At 39.7% G+C, this 17,458-nt stretch overlaps 1 protein-coding gene across 3 annotated transcripts in view; it reads left to right on the plus strand.

Annotated features, from left to right (window-relative positions):
* The first annotated feature begins 5,161 nt into the window (after positions 1 to 5,161).
* Positions 5,162 to 17,458, plus strand: part of MIOS (meiosis regulator for oocyte development) — a 29,708-nt gene continuing 17,411 nt past the window's right edge. Inside the window, exons 1-6 of one of the 3 annotated variants that reach the window (XM_025872945.2) lie at positions 5,162 to 5,403; positions 6,378 to 6,474; positions 11,348 to 12,689; positions 13,025 to 13,123; positions 14,258 to 14,512; positions 16,932 to 17,101. In XM_025872945.2, the coding sequence (XP_025728730.1) occupies positions 11,396 to 12,689; positions 13,025 to 13,123; positions 14,258 to 14,512; positions 16,932 to 17,101 (1,818 nt within the window). In that variant the 5' untranslated portion in view covers positions 5,162 to 5,403; positions 6,378 to 6,474; positions 11,348 to 11,395. The other 2 variants (XM_025872943.2, XM_025872944.2) reach the window with 2 other exon arrangements.

Consider the following 17,458-nt stretch of genomic DNA (forward strand, 5'->3'; position numbering starts at 1 on the left):
CTTAGTCAGTTCAGGCTGCTATAACAAATTACCATAGATTGCATGGCTTGTAAACAATAGACACTTATTTCTCATAGTTCTGGAGGCTGGAAGTCTGAGATCAGGGTGCCAGCATGGTCGAGTTCTGATGAGGACCCTCTTCTGGATTTCAGAGTGCTGACTTCGGTATGTCCACACATGGCAGGAAAGGGTTGCAAGAGCTCTCTGGGGTCCCTTTTATAAGGGCATTACTCCCATTCATGAGGGCAGAGGTCACATTCATGTGGTCTTACCTCACAAAGGCCCCATCTCCTCATATCATCACGTAGGGTGGTAGGATTTTAACATATCAATTTGGGGGGGACACACACATCATTCCTTAACACCAAGTTACCCACAAATGAAACAGAGACCTGTGAAGAAGTAATGAGCAAAGCAGGAAATGTTAGCATCCTAGAACGGCTCCAGTTACTGAAGCATTTAGGAGGCTGCTTAAACTTTATTATTTCTGCCTTAACTTCCTAGGTACAGGATTATGATATGTCTGTCTATCATGGAATTAAGCATCCTAATTCCTCCAACTATACTCTTTAAAATAATACTCATTGGGTTTTCTCCTCATTGAAAAAAGCTTTACACTTTTATTTTAGAAAACATAAAGTATAATGAAGAAAATAATGAGCACTTTTAAACCTACCACACAGAGGAATCTACTAATAAAATGTCACCATTATTCTTTCCGGTCTTTAAAGAATAAGGTTGGAATTATGATATTTATTCCATTAGATATGATTTTATTCCTATAACAATAAACCATGAGTGTTTCCTGTATCTTTAAATGATTTTCTAAAGCAGAGTTTAACCTACTAATCCAACCTGCCACCTGTCTCTATAAATAAAGGTTTCCTGTACCACAGCCACATCCCTTTGTGTATGTCCTACCTACGGCTGTTTCTGCACTGCGATGGCAGAGGGGAGGAGTTGTGATAGAGGCAGTGCCACCTGAAAAGCTGGAAATATTCACTATCTGGCCCTTTACAAAAAATGTTTGCCAACTTCTGTTTTAAAAGATTATTTTAATAACACTTAGAACTGCATCAAGTGGCTACCATTTGATAGTTAGAAGCATGGTGCTGGGGTCACATTGTCTGGGTTCCTAACCTCGCTCCACCACTTAAGAGATATCTTGGGCAGGGCACCTGGGTGGCTCAGTCAGTTAAGTCACTTAAACATCCGACTTCTGATTTTGGCTCAGGTCATGATCTCAGGATTGGAGATTGAGCCCTGCATCGGGCTCCATGCTGGCTGTGGAGCCTGCTTAAGATTCTCTCTCCCTGGGCACCTAGTGGCTCAGTCAGTTAAGCACCTGCCTTTGGCTCGGGTCATGATCCCAGAGTCCTGGGATGGAGCCCCATGTTAGGCTCTACTCAGCAGGGAGTCTGCTCCTCCCTCTCCCTCTGCCTGTCCCCTTATTCCTCCCTATGCCCCTCCCTCCATTCCCTCTCTCAAAAGAAAAAGAGTGAGATCTTGGGCAATTTACTTAACATTTCTGTGCCTCAATTTTCTCATTTGTAAAAGAGGAAAAATAACAGTATCATCCTCATAAAACGTGATGAACATGTGAAGTCCATGATGCACCTCCTCAATGTCCCCCTTCAGTAACGAATGACTTAGTCCTTCAGCTGCTGGGAAAGTTGTCAGCAGATGGCCTTCAGCTGGCAGCCATCTTTGGGGACTGCCTTGACAGAGAAAACTGCCTCACTCAAAGCCACTTGTCCTTCAAGGGACAGGTCACATTAGTGACATATCCACATCAGTGGGGTAATATGCAGTCCTGAATCCCATGTCCCAACTCAAGACAACTCTGGAGGGCCAATCCAGTTTCAAAGTTTCTCATGGATTGGCTGAGGCCTTTGTTCGTATTGAATCACAGCTCAGCTCCTCCCTCTGCCCCGTCCGGCATCTTCTTCCTTCCTTCCACTGGGTTGATCCCAACCCTCCTTCATAAGTATCCTACATCCCAATCTCCATCTTGAAATATGGTTCCAGGGCACCCAACACGAGACAATGTTAAATGAGCCTATGTCGTAAAGCATCTGGCACGTAGTAGATACTATGTAATTGATTTGGGAGTCCGCTAGAATACTTCTCAAAGACCACAATTTTAAGATATCTCAGATCTTCTCATCCACAACCTGTGTAAAAAGATTACCTAAGCCATGTCACATGTTTCCAGGGCCCTAATTTCCCTTTGCTACGTAAAAGCAAAATTTGCTCTCACGTCCACACTGATTTTGTGCAGACTGATTAGTTGGAAATAAAGGGAGTTGGGATTAGCCAGTCACAGACTCCAAAGAATGTTCCAATAGTAACTGAACTGCTGCTAAGGGCAGCAGTAAATAAGAAGGAAATAAGCAGTTCTTCATCTGTTGTCATTTATTGGTTTAAAACCACAACAAACATCTTATCCTGGATTACCACAACATGCATGAAGGAGCTTAGAAAGAACAATATCTTGTTAAGGACACAAAAGTTTAAATTAAAAAACAAAACAGAAAACCACAAGACTGAACTATAGCAACTCTGGCATCCGTTACAAAATCCATGTTTGATAAATCAAGTAGTGTAACCTCAGAGCAGTGTGTTAAGTTCTCTGACACAGTTTAATCTTCTAAAAACTATAATGCACTCTCCCACTCAGTAACTATTTTTGAATACATATCATGCAGTAGGAGCTATAGGAAATCCAGAGTTCTATACTAAAAGTTCACTACTCACAAGGAAAATGCCATCTGTCATTTTCTAGACAGCAGGAAGGGAGAAGAGGAAGTGAATGGCAAGGAGCTTCTCTTCTATGGAATCCAGGTTTACCAACAAGGAATACCATTTAGTGGAGAAGGGGAATGGGTTTCCAAGAATGAGAAAAGCGTCACTTATTGCTCTGGGGATCCTAGAGTGCAAGGAACTGGTGGCAGCATGAGAATACACTTTCACAAAAGCTTAGGTGGAAAAGGAAGGAGAGAAAAATATATTAGCTGGAGAAAAGTGTAGAGGCAGATATTGTTTTAGGATTTATCAAACAAATTTTTATTGAGCACATACCTGTGCTATGCACTGTTTTAGGTTCTGGAGATTAAGCAGAAGATAAAATAGATGGAGTCCCTGTGTATGAGGGAATAGGCCAAGGTGCTATAACTGGTCCCAACAACAGCAATTTTTAAAAGAACACAGTTTATTTTCTCTTGTGTAATGGTCCAGATGTCTATGGTTGATCCAAGGGAGGAGGTAGCCCGACTTTCTGAATTAGACTGGGACTTAGACTAATGGGGAAGTTCTGTCGCCCATAATATATGGCCTCCATTTCTATACCATATTTCTTTTTGCCATTTTCCAGACAGCTGGAAGGGGGAGGAGGAAGTAGATGTCAAGCAGCTTCTCTTCTAAGGGACAGGATCCGTTTCTGTTCATATCTCATTGGTCACAACTTTTTGATATAGCCATACCTAGCTGAAAGGGAGGCCCTTCAAGGAATTGTCCTCTCTAACTGGGTCACCAAGTGCCTTGCTAACATTTGGGGTTGGAGGTAGAATGGAATGAAAACTGGTGATGTGGAGCATATATTCAAGAAGGGGAAGACAACTATAGGCAAGTAAAGAGCAGTTTTGGTGAAGAGGTGGCATGAAGGCCTGAGAAGAGTAGATTCGGGGGAAAACAGGAGAATGTAGGATTAGAGAGAGCCAGTATGTCCTTCTTCTTAGAGGATAAAAATGGCAGTGACTTAAACATATGTTGAAGGTAAAGAAGCAGTAGAAATGGAGAGGTTTAAGACACACAGAAAAGGAGAAATTGATGGTGCAAGGTCCCAGAAGAGGAGAAACATATAGGGTCCCTCCTCTTCCTCTGTGTCAAGTAGAAGAAGGTAAGAATGGGAGTGAATGATGATGTTGGGGGCAGGAAAGAGAAAATAATAGGAAGCTGTGGGGAATTCCTATCTAATAGCTTACATTCTTTCTGAAGTAGCAAGCAACGTCATGTCCTGAGGGCAGACTATGTATCCGGTAGAACTGATAAGGAAGAGACTTGTACTGATCTAGAAATTTGGGGCCGAGGCCTGAACCATTGAGAAGATGGGCAAGATAGCGTTTGAAGTGGTGAAACTTATGGTATCTCCCTGCAGCTGTACAGAACTTTCCTTGGCCTCCAACTTCTCCAAAGGCAGGAATGAATTATGGGAACCAGAACCCTAGAATCCTCTTTCCTGCTCACTCTCTTAAGTCAATCATCAAGCTCTGTTTATTCCATCTTCTAAGTATTCCCCACACACCTCTCTCCACCCCCACTCTCCATACCACCGGTAGTTTGGATTACCATGATCTCTCACTGGGATGCTTACGCTGTCCTTCCCTTTTCTCCCTGAAAAACTGATCACACCACTTGCCTAGTTAAAAACCTTCCGTGACTGCGCCATCGCCTGTAAGAAAAAGTCCACCCAAACTCACTAACGTCGTTTCCAAATGCCTTTCTGATACAGCATCTTAATTTCTCCCCACTTCCTCTGCTCACCCATCCATACTTCACTGCTTCCCCATTGAGATGCCATCCCTCCTCAACCTGCACTTGCTCTTCCTCTGCCTTTGGAAGGCTCTTCTCTCCCAACCTCCTCCGCTGTTGCCTTTCCCGTTTAATCCCATATTCATCCTCCTTGTGTCAGCCTAGTGGTCCACAAGAAAGCGCTCCTGACCTCCTAACACTAAGGGGGCGCCCCTCCTGTGGAGCACTGTATTAGCCCTAACAAGGTAACACTGTTTTCTGCCGGTACCGCGTCTTTTTTGTCACTCCAGTGTCCCCAGCATTCCAGCAATGTGCTAGGTACGCAATAGGCACTCACGATGTGTTTGTGGAATGCGCGAATGAATGAATAAATCGTGAACCACATACCCTGGAGTTTCTACTGCATCGATGGCCTGCAATAAATGGTTAATGGAAATTTAAAGTAATCAAAGGAGCCAAAGTGTATGTAGTACTAGAGATAATGCATCTCCGAAAGGCTGTGCCCGGGATACATCCCGCAGGTGCGCGTGCCCGGGATACCTCCGGCAGGCCGCAGGGGCGGGGCCACCGGGGGTGCACGGGAGCGCTCGGCCGGAAGGCGGGGCCTCCGGGGCAGCAGCTCCGCCCCAGGGCGGTGCGACTCCCCGACGGCCAAAAGGCGGGGCTCACGGTCGGGGAACTCCCCTTCCAAAACCGAGGCGCGTCCGCGCGTCCCGAAGGCGCGCGGTGTTAGGGTCTTGGGCCCCGGCCGGGTGACCCAGGTTACTGGCCGCGCCGCCTCGGCCGCCATCTTGCCCGCGTGCGGACTCCCACGGCGGGAGGGGCGGTGACCAGGCCGGAAGTGGCTGTGCAGCGGCCGCGCTGCCTCCTCAGGTCAGTGAGTTGTGGCTCGGGCCGCGTCTAAGCGTTCCCGATGCTGAGGCCCGGTGCACGGGCTCGGGTGTGCCGGGGTCACCGCGAGGGGCTCGGGAAAGCCCAGTTAAAAGGCCTGGGCGGGGGCCGACCCGAGGGCCTCCTTGGAGCGGTGGCGCGGGGCGTAGCGTTCCGCGCTGCGGGATAACCGCGTCGGGCGGCCGGCCGGGCCTAGCAGGGAGCCTTGGAGCTGCGGGCGGACGTCCTCCCGGGCGCTGGGTCGGCGCTGCAGCCACACGCGCGGCGAGTTCGTGCGGAAGCGCGAGTCCTGGCGTTGGACGGGAAGCTCAGCCAGGTGTCTGGAGCGTGGGAGTGGCCCTCAGATTCCTGCTTTACCCGGAATAGCAACGAACCGTGCTGTAGTTGTACTCTATTAAATACCTCCTAAAGGGCCTGTCACCGGGTTAGCTGTGCTTTCTGCTTGTACGACTAATGAAAATTCCGTAAGAGGATGAATAAAGCCATTCACGTGTGCCCACAAGCATTGCTAAATTGCTTAGCAAATGACTGCATTTACAGGCCTTTTATATAACTATATTTTTAAAGGAAATTTCTGCAGTGCCTCTCCTTGAAGATGGTGAGGTTGAAAATTTCTTTACCGTTGTTACTGTCATGGTAAGAAAAGTAGAAGACAACAACAAAAGGATGTGAAAAGGTGGTTGGGTACCTTATACACTTAGTATTATGGATCGTCACTGTCCAGTAGCCACACGGGGTTGAGATGTGCTGTAAATGTAAAATGCGCATTGAATTTGTAAGACTTGGCACCAAAGAAAAAAAATTCTCAATAATTTTTTACATTGATTACATGTGGAAAAGGGTATGTTTTTGATATGTTTGGTTGAATAAAATATATTGTTTAATTTCATCTCTTTTTCAGTGTGGCTACTAGAAACTTTTTAAATCATGGCTAACACTGTATTTTTGTCGGACAGTGCTGTTAAAGATATTCTGGTGAAGAATACAGAATCAGCATGGCTTTCCTTTGCCCAGAAACCATTGATGGGAAGTGAACTCTTGTTAAACTTGAAGGTGAGGATGTAAATATAAGCTGTAATTATTGCAGATTTCACCCCTTCTCCCACTTTTCAGTATCTCCAACATTTGAAAACATTAACTTCCAGGGCTGCTTAAGGAAATCATAGTGATACTAATAGATGTGTGATGTGAAGAACTCAATTTGTCACAACTTTGTGAGATGGAGGTAGGGGGGGTTCTTTCTCTTATTTTATAGTCTTGGTGTATTAACAGACTTTAAGTTAGAGTCTAGCCAGTGAGTGTTTGGAGGTCCTCTGACTCCAGTTTCAATTTTCTTTGCTCTTCACCATATTCCTAGTCATCTCTGTTCATGAGCCAAGATCTATCTGTATTGTGTGTTGGATTGTAAAGAAATACATTTCTTAAAAGGGCGCTTACGGATGTACCTCTCTCTTCAGGGCCAGCTTTGTGTTATGCAGCCTGTGCAGTCATATGAGGCCCATCGTTTAGAAGGGCTGGTACTTGGTTTACTGCTTTGTTGTCACCACCTTGAAATTCTTAATAATTTTTGAATAAGGGGGCCCTGTATTTTCATTTTGCACTGGACCATGCAAATGATGTAGTTGATTTTTTATTCTGCAGTAATCTAGGATGGGAGTTGGGAGGTGTTGGACAAGAACTAAAACATCTGGTCTTCACTTTACTCCTATGTGAAACGAGAAGGGCTTGCCAGTCTCTCTCCAGTTTTGTGATTCTGTATGAATTACTGTAATCAGATTTTGTGGCTGGTAGTATAAACATTGTACATGCATAATAACATTAGGAGAAATGCTGATAGTCCTCCATTGAGAGTCATGCAAATCAAAGACTTTCTAAACTATAGTAACACTTTATTACTTTTTTTATGGTGGATTTTTCCATGTGCCATCCAGTTTTCTTATAGACCATCCATGTAAAGAATATGATTATAGGGTGGAGGCCTATATTAAAAGTGTGATTATTTGAGCATTTTTGTTTTGATAAGATAAGAAAATAGGCCAGATCTCCAGATACCTCCATTTAAGAGGTTTCCGCTATCTGTGAAGACATGAGTGTGAACAGACAGTATCTGTTCCTTCTTTTTGTTGTCTTAGCTACGTCCTATTGCATGAGGTGCCTCTTCCTTCTCATTCCTAAATTTTTAACTTCTCTTTAAGATTGCACATAACTTCAGCATTAGAATGCAGGCTTTATTAGATCAGTTTATTAGTCGGCTTGGGTTGCCATATCAAAAGACCACAGAGTAGGTGGCTTAAATAGAAGAAATTTATTTTCTCATAGTTCTCACAGGTTGGAAGCCCAAAATCAGGGTGCCAGTGTGGTCTGGTTCTGGTGAGAGTTCTTTTCTTGGCTTATAGATAGCTGCCTTCTCACTGTGTCCTCACATGGTGGAGAGAGAGCTCTGTTACCTCTTCCTCTTTTTATAAGGGCACCAGTTCTGTCAGTTTAACACTCTACCCTTATGACCTCATTTAACTCTAATCACCCCCTGAAAGGGTCTTTCTCTAATACGTCACATTGGGGATTAGGGCTTCAACATGAATTTTTGGGGGGACACAGTTTAGTCTATAGCAACCAAGGAGCTTATCTTTCTTGGTTCACTACCATGTTCTTAGCATTTAGAACAGTTTCTAGCACGTACACTATGCTCAGTAAATATTTACAGAATAAATGAAAGACAGGTATTAGAGTGATCCACTCTTGGGGTGGCTCATTGTGGGCTCTTGCCCATATTGGAACCAGTTATGACAGCGGGCACTTCGCTTTTGGCTGAAGCCAGTCTCTACTAGGAAGGGTAAGGCATGGAAGCATGAGGAGATTGGTAAAACTTGGACATAGCAGTGTGAGAAATGTCAGATGGAACATTTAACAAATAATTATTAAGTGCCTGGCCCTAGGCTGGGTATCAGAGGTATAAATGGAGAACAAGATACTTTTCCTGCTTTTACGGCATTTATAATTTAGTAGGAGAGACAGGGTGATGTAAAGGAAGGAATACTGTTCGCTGAAAGTACTATCTAAGTAACCTGACAGACCAGGGAGGGGATAGAGGATATTTGATGTCAACCATGATGTTTAAGAAATGGTCAAGCATGTGTTAATTTGGCCTAGAAGGGAGGGAAGAGTGCTCCATTTGCAAAGTAGTGATGGAGGGCAGAGGGAGATTACATTCTAGGAACTGAAAAGAAGAACAGCATAGCTAGAACATAGCAAGGAGGAAAATGGTGTGCCTTGATGCCAAAGCAGTAGGTAGAGACCAAAGCATTTAGGATTTTATAGGTTATATTGAAGATTTGGAACTCTATACTAAGAGCAGTTGGAAACCATTAGAGGGCTTTCAGTAGGGATTGTATAACCTGGCTAAGTTTCGTTTTAGAAAGGTCCCTGTGATATTACATAAAGATGAATTTCATAAAGGCCTGAGTATACAAATGAGTAAAAGAATTGCTGAATCAACACCATAGGCCAAGCATATTGCATACTTTAATTTCTTATGGAATCAGTCCTCAGAGCTGTGAGACTTGGCAGCCTGAGTGGAGGAAAGAAGAGTAAATAATTGGGTTGATCTAGGCTTGGGGAAGGCAAACTGAAAGTGGCCAAGAAATGAAGAAATTGAGGGTCTAGTAAAAATATAATTGAAATGATTGATCTTGAGCATCAGACCTCTTAAGGAAGGAAATAAACCGTATAAGAATTCTTAGAAGTTTTTCCTAGTCATCTAAATTGTATGAGTATATTGAATTCTGGACTGGTAATGCCTGACTGAAAGTTTTACAAGATCAAAAAGTAAAGCAAGTATGTTTGAGCTGAGTTTATTTAGTGTATCTATATTAGGAGTCTGAGCGTGGCTCTACATCTGGTACAGGGGATCAGGGGATGAATGAGTCCATAGCTTCACCTTTTAATAACTGACAACATGGCTGTACAGATTCTAATTGCCATGAAGATACTAAATGTCTTTGTCCTTTTTTAATCCAGACTATAACCTCTAGACAGAACTGGTTAGAAACAAACATTTAAATTTTTAAGTAACTTTTGCTTTTAAAATACCATTTCTTTTAATTTTTTTTAAGATGTATTTATTTAAGAAAGAGTGTGTGCATGGGCACACGTGCAAGTATGGTTAGGGGCAGGGGGAGAGAATCTTCAAGCCGACTTCCCACCTGAGCGTGGAGCCTGAAGGGGGGCTTGATCTCATGACCCATGAAATCATGGCCTGAGCCAAAACCAAGAGTCAGTCACTTTAACCAACTGAGACACCCAGGCACCCCTAAAATACCACTTTTAACATAGCTATTTTTAGTTTGTGTTTAAATGACTATCATCTTTTCCAAAATTCCATGTCAATATTAAAGTTTATAGAATTGAAAACTGGAAGAGCCTTTAATGATCACTTAATTCATTTCCCAAATGCAGTGTGTGTACCACTGGTCATAAACAGGATGATTTTGGGTAAAACATAATCAAGCATTTTTTAAAAATTCCAATATAGTTAACATATCAAGCATTTTAGGGGTGCCTGGGTGGCTCAGTCATTAAGTGTCTGCCTTCAGCTCAGGTCATGACCCCGGTGGTCCTGGGATTGAGCCCTGCATCGGGCTCCCTGCTCAGTGGGGAGCCTGCTTCTCCTCTCCCTCTGCCCCTCCCCACCACTCATGTTCTCTCTCTCTCTCAAATAAATAAATAAAACCTTTAAAAAAAACATAATAAGCATTTTAATAGTTACTCATTTATTTTAATGTGTCTTAGAAAAAAATATTTAGCATACCATACCTATGATTCATGGACTTCAGGTTGAGGTTAAAATCAATTCTGATTTTAAAAATAGTCCCTTTAAATAAAAATATTGAGTAAAAATAGGTGGTACATGAATGAAGTTTGGGAAACAATAATCTAAACCAACTCTTTTGCTATATAGAGGAGACAACAAAAGGACCCCTAATCACAAAGGCCCTTCTGTGGTGTGTAGGTAATATATGAGAGGGATAGAAGTTAACTCTATTCAATACATGCTACTGTTTATTCTGCCATATAGGGTTGCTTCTTACTGTTGAAACTTGAGGAAGAGACCTCTGTCTTAATAGTGGCATTGTACTTTAAATCTTCATTGTCTGTTATGGTGGCCACATGTGGCTATTTATATTAAAAATAAATGAAAATAAATAAGATTTAAAATTTGTATTAGTCACATTTCTTGTGCTTGGTTAGCCACATGTGGCTAGTAGCTACCCTACTGGACAGTACAGCTAGAAAACATTTCTATCACTGCAGAAAATTCTGTTGAGGGGCACCTGGGTGGCTCAGTTGTTAAGCGTTTGCCTTCCGCTCAGGTCATGATCCCAGGATCCTGGGATCGAGCCCCGCATCGGGCTCCCTGCTCCTCGGGAAGCCTGCTTCTCCCTCTCCCACTCCCCCTGCTTGTGTTCCTTCTCTCGCTGTGTCTCTCTCTCTCAAATAAATAAATAAATAAAATCTTTAAAAAAAAAAAAATTCTGTTGAATAGTACTGCTGTAAACTGTTGCTAAAGGACATGATTCATAACCCTTTAAAGTTTTATACCTTTCAAAGAGATGATGCTTATTAATTTGCTCACCATACTTAAGTTCTGTTAACACTGAGGTTAATGAAGTTACTAATAACAGTGCAATTAAAATAATTGATCGTGGGAAATAAGGCCAAAATGTAGTTCTCAGAATCTTAGCACCTCATCTTATTGGGAGAAGTTCTTTTTCCCTTTTTAATCAGTAAATATTGTCATGAATTCATAGCAGTTAGAATAAATATATTGAAAGACAGAGTACTCGTATAATTTCCTGATTTTCCGAATAGTTTATTCATCTTAGAATTGTATTTTGTTAAGATTTTACAACTTGTTATTTTTAAACAGATTTTCAGTGAATGGACCTAACTGGACTCTTTGAGCACATCAATAAACATGAGCGGTACCAAACCCGATATATTGTGGGCACCACACCAAGTTGATAGATTTGTTGTATGTGACTCTGAACTGAGCCTTTATCATGTGGAATCTACTGTGAATTCAGAACTCAAAGCTGGATCTTTACGTTTATCTGAAGACTCTGCGGCTACATTACTATCAATAAATTCAGATACGCCATATATGAAATGTGTTGCCTGGTATCTCAATTATGATCCTGAATGTCTCCTAGCAGTTGGACAAGCAAATGGTCGAGTTGTACTTACAAGTCTTGGTCAAGATCATAACTCAAAATTCAAAGATTTGATAGGAAAAGAATTTGTTCCAAAACATGCACGACAATGTAATACCCTTGCGTGGAATCCATTGGATAGTAACTGGCTTGCTGCTGGGCTAGATAAACATAGAGCTGATTTTTCAGTGCTGATTTGGGATATTTGCAGCAAATATACTCCTGATATAGTTCCCATGGAGAAAGTGAGACTTTCAGCAGGTGAAACTGAAACAACATTATTAGTAACAAAACCTCTTTATGAATTAGGACAAAATGATGCTTGTCTCTCTCTTTGTTGGCTTCCACGAGACCAGAAACTTCTCCTTGCTGGTATGCATCGTAACTTAGCCATATTTGATCTTCGGAATACAAGCCAAAAGATGTTTGTAAATACAAAAGCTGTTCAGGGGGTGACAGTAGACCCCTACTTCCATGATCGTGTTGCTTCCTTCTATGAAGGTCAGGTTGCAATATGGGATCTAAGGAAATTTGAGAAGCCAGTTTTGACTTTGACTGAGCAACCAAAGCCCTTAACAAAAGTAGCATGGTGTCCAACTAGGACTGGTCTGCTTGCCACTTTGACAAGGGATAGTAACATTATTAGATTATATGATATGCAGCACACACCCACTCCCATTGGAGATGAAACTGAACCCACAATAATTGAAAGAAGTGTGCAACCCTGTGACAATTACATTGCTTCCTTTGCTTGGCATCCAACCAGTCAAAATCGAATGATAGTTGTAACTCCCAACCGAACGATGTCTGACTTCACTGTTTTTGAAAGGATATCTCTTGCCTGGAGCCCAATTACATCTTTAATGTGGGCTTGTGGTCGTCATTTGTATGAATGTGCAGAAGAAGAAAATGATAATTCTTTAGAAAAAGATATAGCAACGAAGATGCGCCTTCGGGCTTTATCCAGGTACGGACTTGATACAGAACAGGTGTGGAGAAACCATATTTTAGCTGGAAATGAAGACCCACAGCTCAAATCGCTCTGGTATACCCTCCACTATATCCTTTTCATTATGAATTTCATGAGATGAATCAGGTAGAAATGTTCTTAAAATTTGCTGAAAGATCAGTTTGTAAATTTTATTCTGAATGTTTTATATGCAAATACAAGTTACATAATGCTAAAATTACAAAGTAAAAATTATTTAAAACTGTTGAACTTGAAATACTGCTTTACAGATCATGTAGAAGGAAGAAAAGTTTATCTCTGCAATAAAGTAGGACCATCTTACTTTGGCTGACACCTATTATGAATTGGCTCCAAATCAAAATAAATTTAGCTTTGAAATATGTTGTTATGCATCATCATTAGTATTTCCTATGCATTTAAATACTTATGAAGCAGTATACAGAAGACATGGATCAGAAGTCTCCAGGAAACAAAGGATCATTGGTTTATGCAGGAATTAAATCAATTGTAAAATCATCTTTGGGTAAGAAAATTCTATTTTATTTTTTAAAGTATAATTTTTGTACTGTTATTTTTCCCCCTTTATCCCCATCATTTAGTTCAGAATAATGTGCATAAATTTTTTTTTTTGATTTGGGGGTTTCTCGTTAGATATTTTAGTGAATTGTTGAGTTAAGTGTGTATTTTATATCCAGAATTCTTTTTTGGGGGAAGTCTTGATTCATTGAAGTGATACAGTCTTTCTAATCTATTCATTCATTCAGTGTTATTTTTTTTGAAGACCCACTTTGAGAGGTTTTACATTAGATGGTTTATAGGATCCTGGTTGTTAGTTTGGATGTTATCACAGTATTTTGCTTTTATAAAAGCTAAATAAAAAGACCTAATTGAGGGAGATCTCTTTATTGTGCTGCCCAAATGCTTTCACTTAGCTGTTTAATGGCAAGGTCTGGGTAACTATGTCATGAAGTATGGCCTTACCTGAAGGAGCCTTACCTGAAAGAGTCCTTGATGATTCAATGAATATATGAGTCAATGCAGGGTTGAAATTGATCAACTGTTTGAGAATAAAGATGACAAAAGAGCCAAACTTAGTTTTTCACTGAACAGTTATTCTTACTGTTTTTTATTGGAATGGCATTGTGCATTATACTATAATGCTTTACCCAACCTAGGATTCAGTATCTAGCTTTTGATAGCAGTCAAATTTGGGCCCAAGCCAAGCTGCTAGAAAAGTGGTTTATATTATTTAGTCAGAGTGGCAGTTCAAGTAATTGGTCTTTAATAGGATTTTCATAAATACTATACAAATAATACAAAATACAAAAAATAACATGCAATTTTCTGCATTCCTACAAGAACTACAATTATTAACAATATTATGAACACTTCTCCACAAGACTATACTAGACATTTATCAAACATTAATTGTTCTTCCCGTAGCTCTTTCTGATATCTCAAGGAACTGTTCAACTTAACAACATGTAAAGTATGTTTTGTTTGTAGCATATTTTACATTTATGCTGTCATGAATTTGTAGTTAAGTCAAATATCCAAAGTACGATGTTGAAATAATCTCTGTGTAAAACTGACTTATTTTCTAAATATATTTCAAAAAATAATAAAGCAACTAATATAAAAATACTTCTCCTTTTAGGAATGGTGGAAAGCAGCAGACATAATTGGAGTGGTTTGGATAAGCAAAGTGATATTCAGAATTTAAATGAAGAGAGAATTTTAGCTTTACAGCTTTGTGGGTGGATAAAGAAAGGAACGGATGTAGATGTAGGGCCATTTTTGAATTCGCTTGTACAAGAAGGGGAGTGGGAGAGAGCTGCTGCTGTGGCATTGTTCAACTTGGATATTCGGCGGGCAATCCAAATCCTGAATGAAGGAGCATCTTCAGAAAAAGGTATTAGGTTATAGTCTAAGATAATCATAGTTCGCAGAAGCCTTTAAAGAAAAGATGCTGATAACTCTCAAATATTTAGTCAATGTATTTGTGTAAATTTTTTTGAAAGAGAACACAGAACTGTAGCTATGGAAGTATTAACCCATCCCTTTTGTTTATGCCTTGGTTTATGTCTGTAAAGAACATAATGTGTCTATAAAGACAAAATGTGTCTTAAGTACCGTTTTAATAATATTACAGTGAGTGCTCAAATGCATCCATTTTTAATGCTTTTTCTTTAAAAGACAATTCACATTTTTTAAAAACGTATTTTCTTGAAGATTAGGACTACTTCAGTTTGCAAGCATTCTTTTGTTTGTTTGCAAGCATTCTGTGGCAAACATTTGAGAGTATTTTTACTTCATGTTTTGGATGGTTATTGGTTGGCTTTTAGGAAACTCTAAATGACACTTTTAGTTAGGCTAATATAGAGTATTATAAAAATCATACTTTGAGCTGCAAAAATGCTTCTACTTGAGTCTGGTGATTAAACCTACTTTCCATTTAATTTTTTTTTAAAAGGAAGAAACAGTGAAATGTGATAAAGTTTTTACTCTGACATTTTGCAGGAGAATACTCAGGCAAGTAAATTCAATCGAGAAATTAAGTTTTTTTTCTTATCAGGAATATTTCACTTGAAAATAACTAAGATGTATTTATATAGCTATTGATTTTTAATACACCTAGCAAATTATTTCTGGTATTCAGAATGCTTAATTCTTAACCTGCTGGTCCATTTTGAAACCATTACAGTTCTGTTGTACCGTAGAGAAAAACATGAAATTAACTATAATGTATTTACTTGCAGTAAAAAAGTTGAAAAAGCTAATGTTTTGCCCAGATTGGCCTCCTTTCCTTCACTTTTGCTCTAATGTAAGTCTTCCCCATTTGAGAGTACAATAGAAGATAAAGTGGCAATGAAAAAAAGAATTTGATATTTAAAGCCATTTCTAATTATAATTTTGCTACGACCTAGGAGCATGATACTTTCCTGTCATGTATACCTGGAAAATTTGGTGTTAGATTTGAATACCTATACTATCAGTAGGGGAAAAGTATCTTTCCGGTGATTTCAATAACTTTAAGGACTAAAGAAAAGATTTCACTGAGTCAGATGTTCCCTCCAGTTGGAAATAAACTGTTTTGAGCAGGATTTAGGAAGACATTCCTTTGCTGTGGTGGTGGTGGTTGTTAATCTTAAAAGACTTTATATCCAATTTAAGAGAATAGGCAGAGGAAGCAAGCACAAAGCAACTTGGGGAAAGTGTTTATAGAAATGAAGAACAAGGCCATTTAATAATATAAAGTGGGAAATGCTGTTTTATTTGGAAAAGAAAGAAAATGATTAGGATCCAGGAACAGAATAAGAAAACTGCTATAATAAATGTACAAAATACTTAAGAGTAAAAGTTAAAAGTGTATTTAGTTTTTTCTTAAAGGTGAACTTATGTTAGAAGGCTAGCCAGGGCACCTGGGTGGCCCAGTTTGTTAAGCAACTGCCTTCGGCTCAGGTCATGATCCTGGAGTCCCCGGATCGAGTCCCGCATCGGGTTCCCTGCTCAGCAGGGAGTCTGCTTCTCCCTCTGACCCTCTTCCCTCTCGTGCTTTCTATCTCTCATTCTCTCTCTCTCTCTCTCTCAAATAAATAAATAAAATCTTAAAAAAAAAAAAAAAAAGGCTAGCCAATCCATAGTGCTGACTGCCAGGTCAGCTGCTTATCAGTGACTATATAAACTGCTAAGAACTAATGTTTAAAAGACTATTGATAACAAATACTTTGTTGCAAATGTGTCCACATACAATGCTATGGTAATGCTTATAGTTAATTTTGTCCTAGAAAAATTAAAAGTCTTAAACTATTATAAGAATACTGAAATACTGGTTTTCAGAACATATACTTAAGTATGAACATTATATACTTAGGAATAGGAAAACAAAATAATTTTGAAAATTATAGTACCGATATTTACTGTCAACACTTTGAAATATGTCAGCATAAATGAACTTGATAAGGCTGACAATGATTCTGGTAATATGGCTTCACTTCTCTTCATTTAGGCCTTAAACAGTAACACTGTATAGGAACTGCCTGGAATGAGAACTTGAAAATTTATTCTTTTTTTTTTTTAGAACTTGAAAATTTAAAGATGTGCTTGTCTTGCACAGGGTTAGCAATATGGGCAAAAGTTTTATAAGAATGGACATTTTTGCCTGAGGTCCTTGCCAGATTTTCCAATCTGGATCAAAACCCTTAATTCTAGTGGGCTTATTTTTCTTTAGGTAAACGTCACCCTCTGGTCTTTGTTTATGGTTTAAGAACTGGAAGAGGAGGTATTAAGCTTTTGCTCACTTTGATTAGCTGACTGTTTTTAATGTGCAGGTGATCTGAATCTCAATGTGGTAGCAATGGCTTTATCAGGATATACGGATGAGAAAAACTCCCTTTGGAGAGAAATGTGCAGCACTCTACGACTACAATTAAATAACCCATATCTGTGTGTCATGTTTGCATTTCTGACAAGTGAGACAGGATCTTATGATGGAGTATTGGTAAGCTAATTTCTGTTTGAGAAAACTCCTTTTAAGTTAGGATTTTTTGTCTAACCTTGTTAAAATTTTCAAATGTCCATTGCATAAAATATTGTTATATTTTGATGTATTGTGTATTATTTAAAGTATCTTAAATATTTTTGAGTAGCTCTTCTTGAATGTCATTTTACAGTTAGCTCTTAATAAGCTTGATTTTTTTAAATAGTTATAACAATATAATTACAGACATAGAGAGCACAGGATTTATCCTTTAGCTTAAGAGCAGCTCTAGAATTCTACAACTATATATAAACATAAGTTGTTTTTTTTTAAATCTGGTTTAAAAGTTTTACTGAGGTATAATTGACACACAATTAC

This window comes from Callorhinus ursinus, unplaced genomic scaffold, assembly GCF_003265705.2.
Source record: "Callorhinus ursinus isolate GAN/ISIS: 27379988/994484 unplaced genomic scaffold, GSC_fseal_2.0 scaffold12, whole genome shotgun sequence".
Classification (NCBI taxonomy): Eukaryota; Metazoa; Chordata; class Mammalia; order Carnivora; family Otariidae; genus Callorhinus; species Callorhinus ursinus.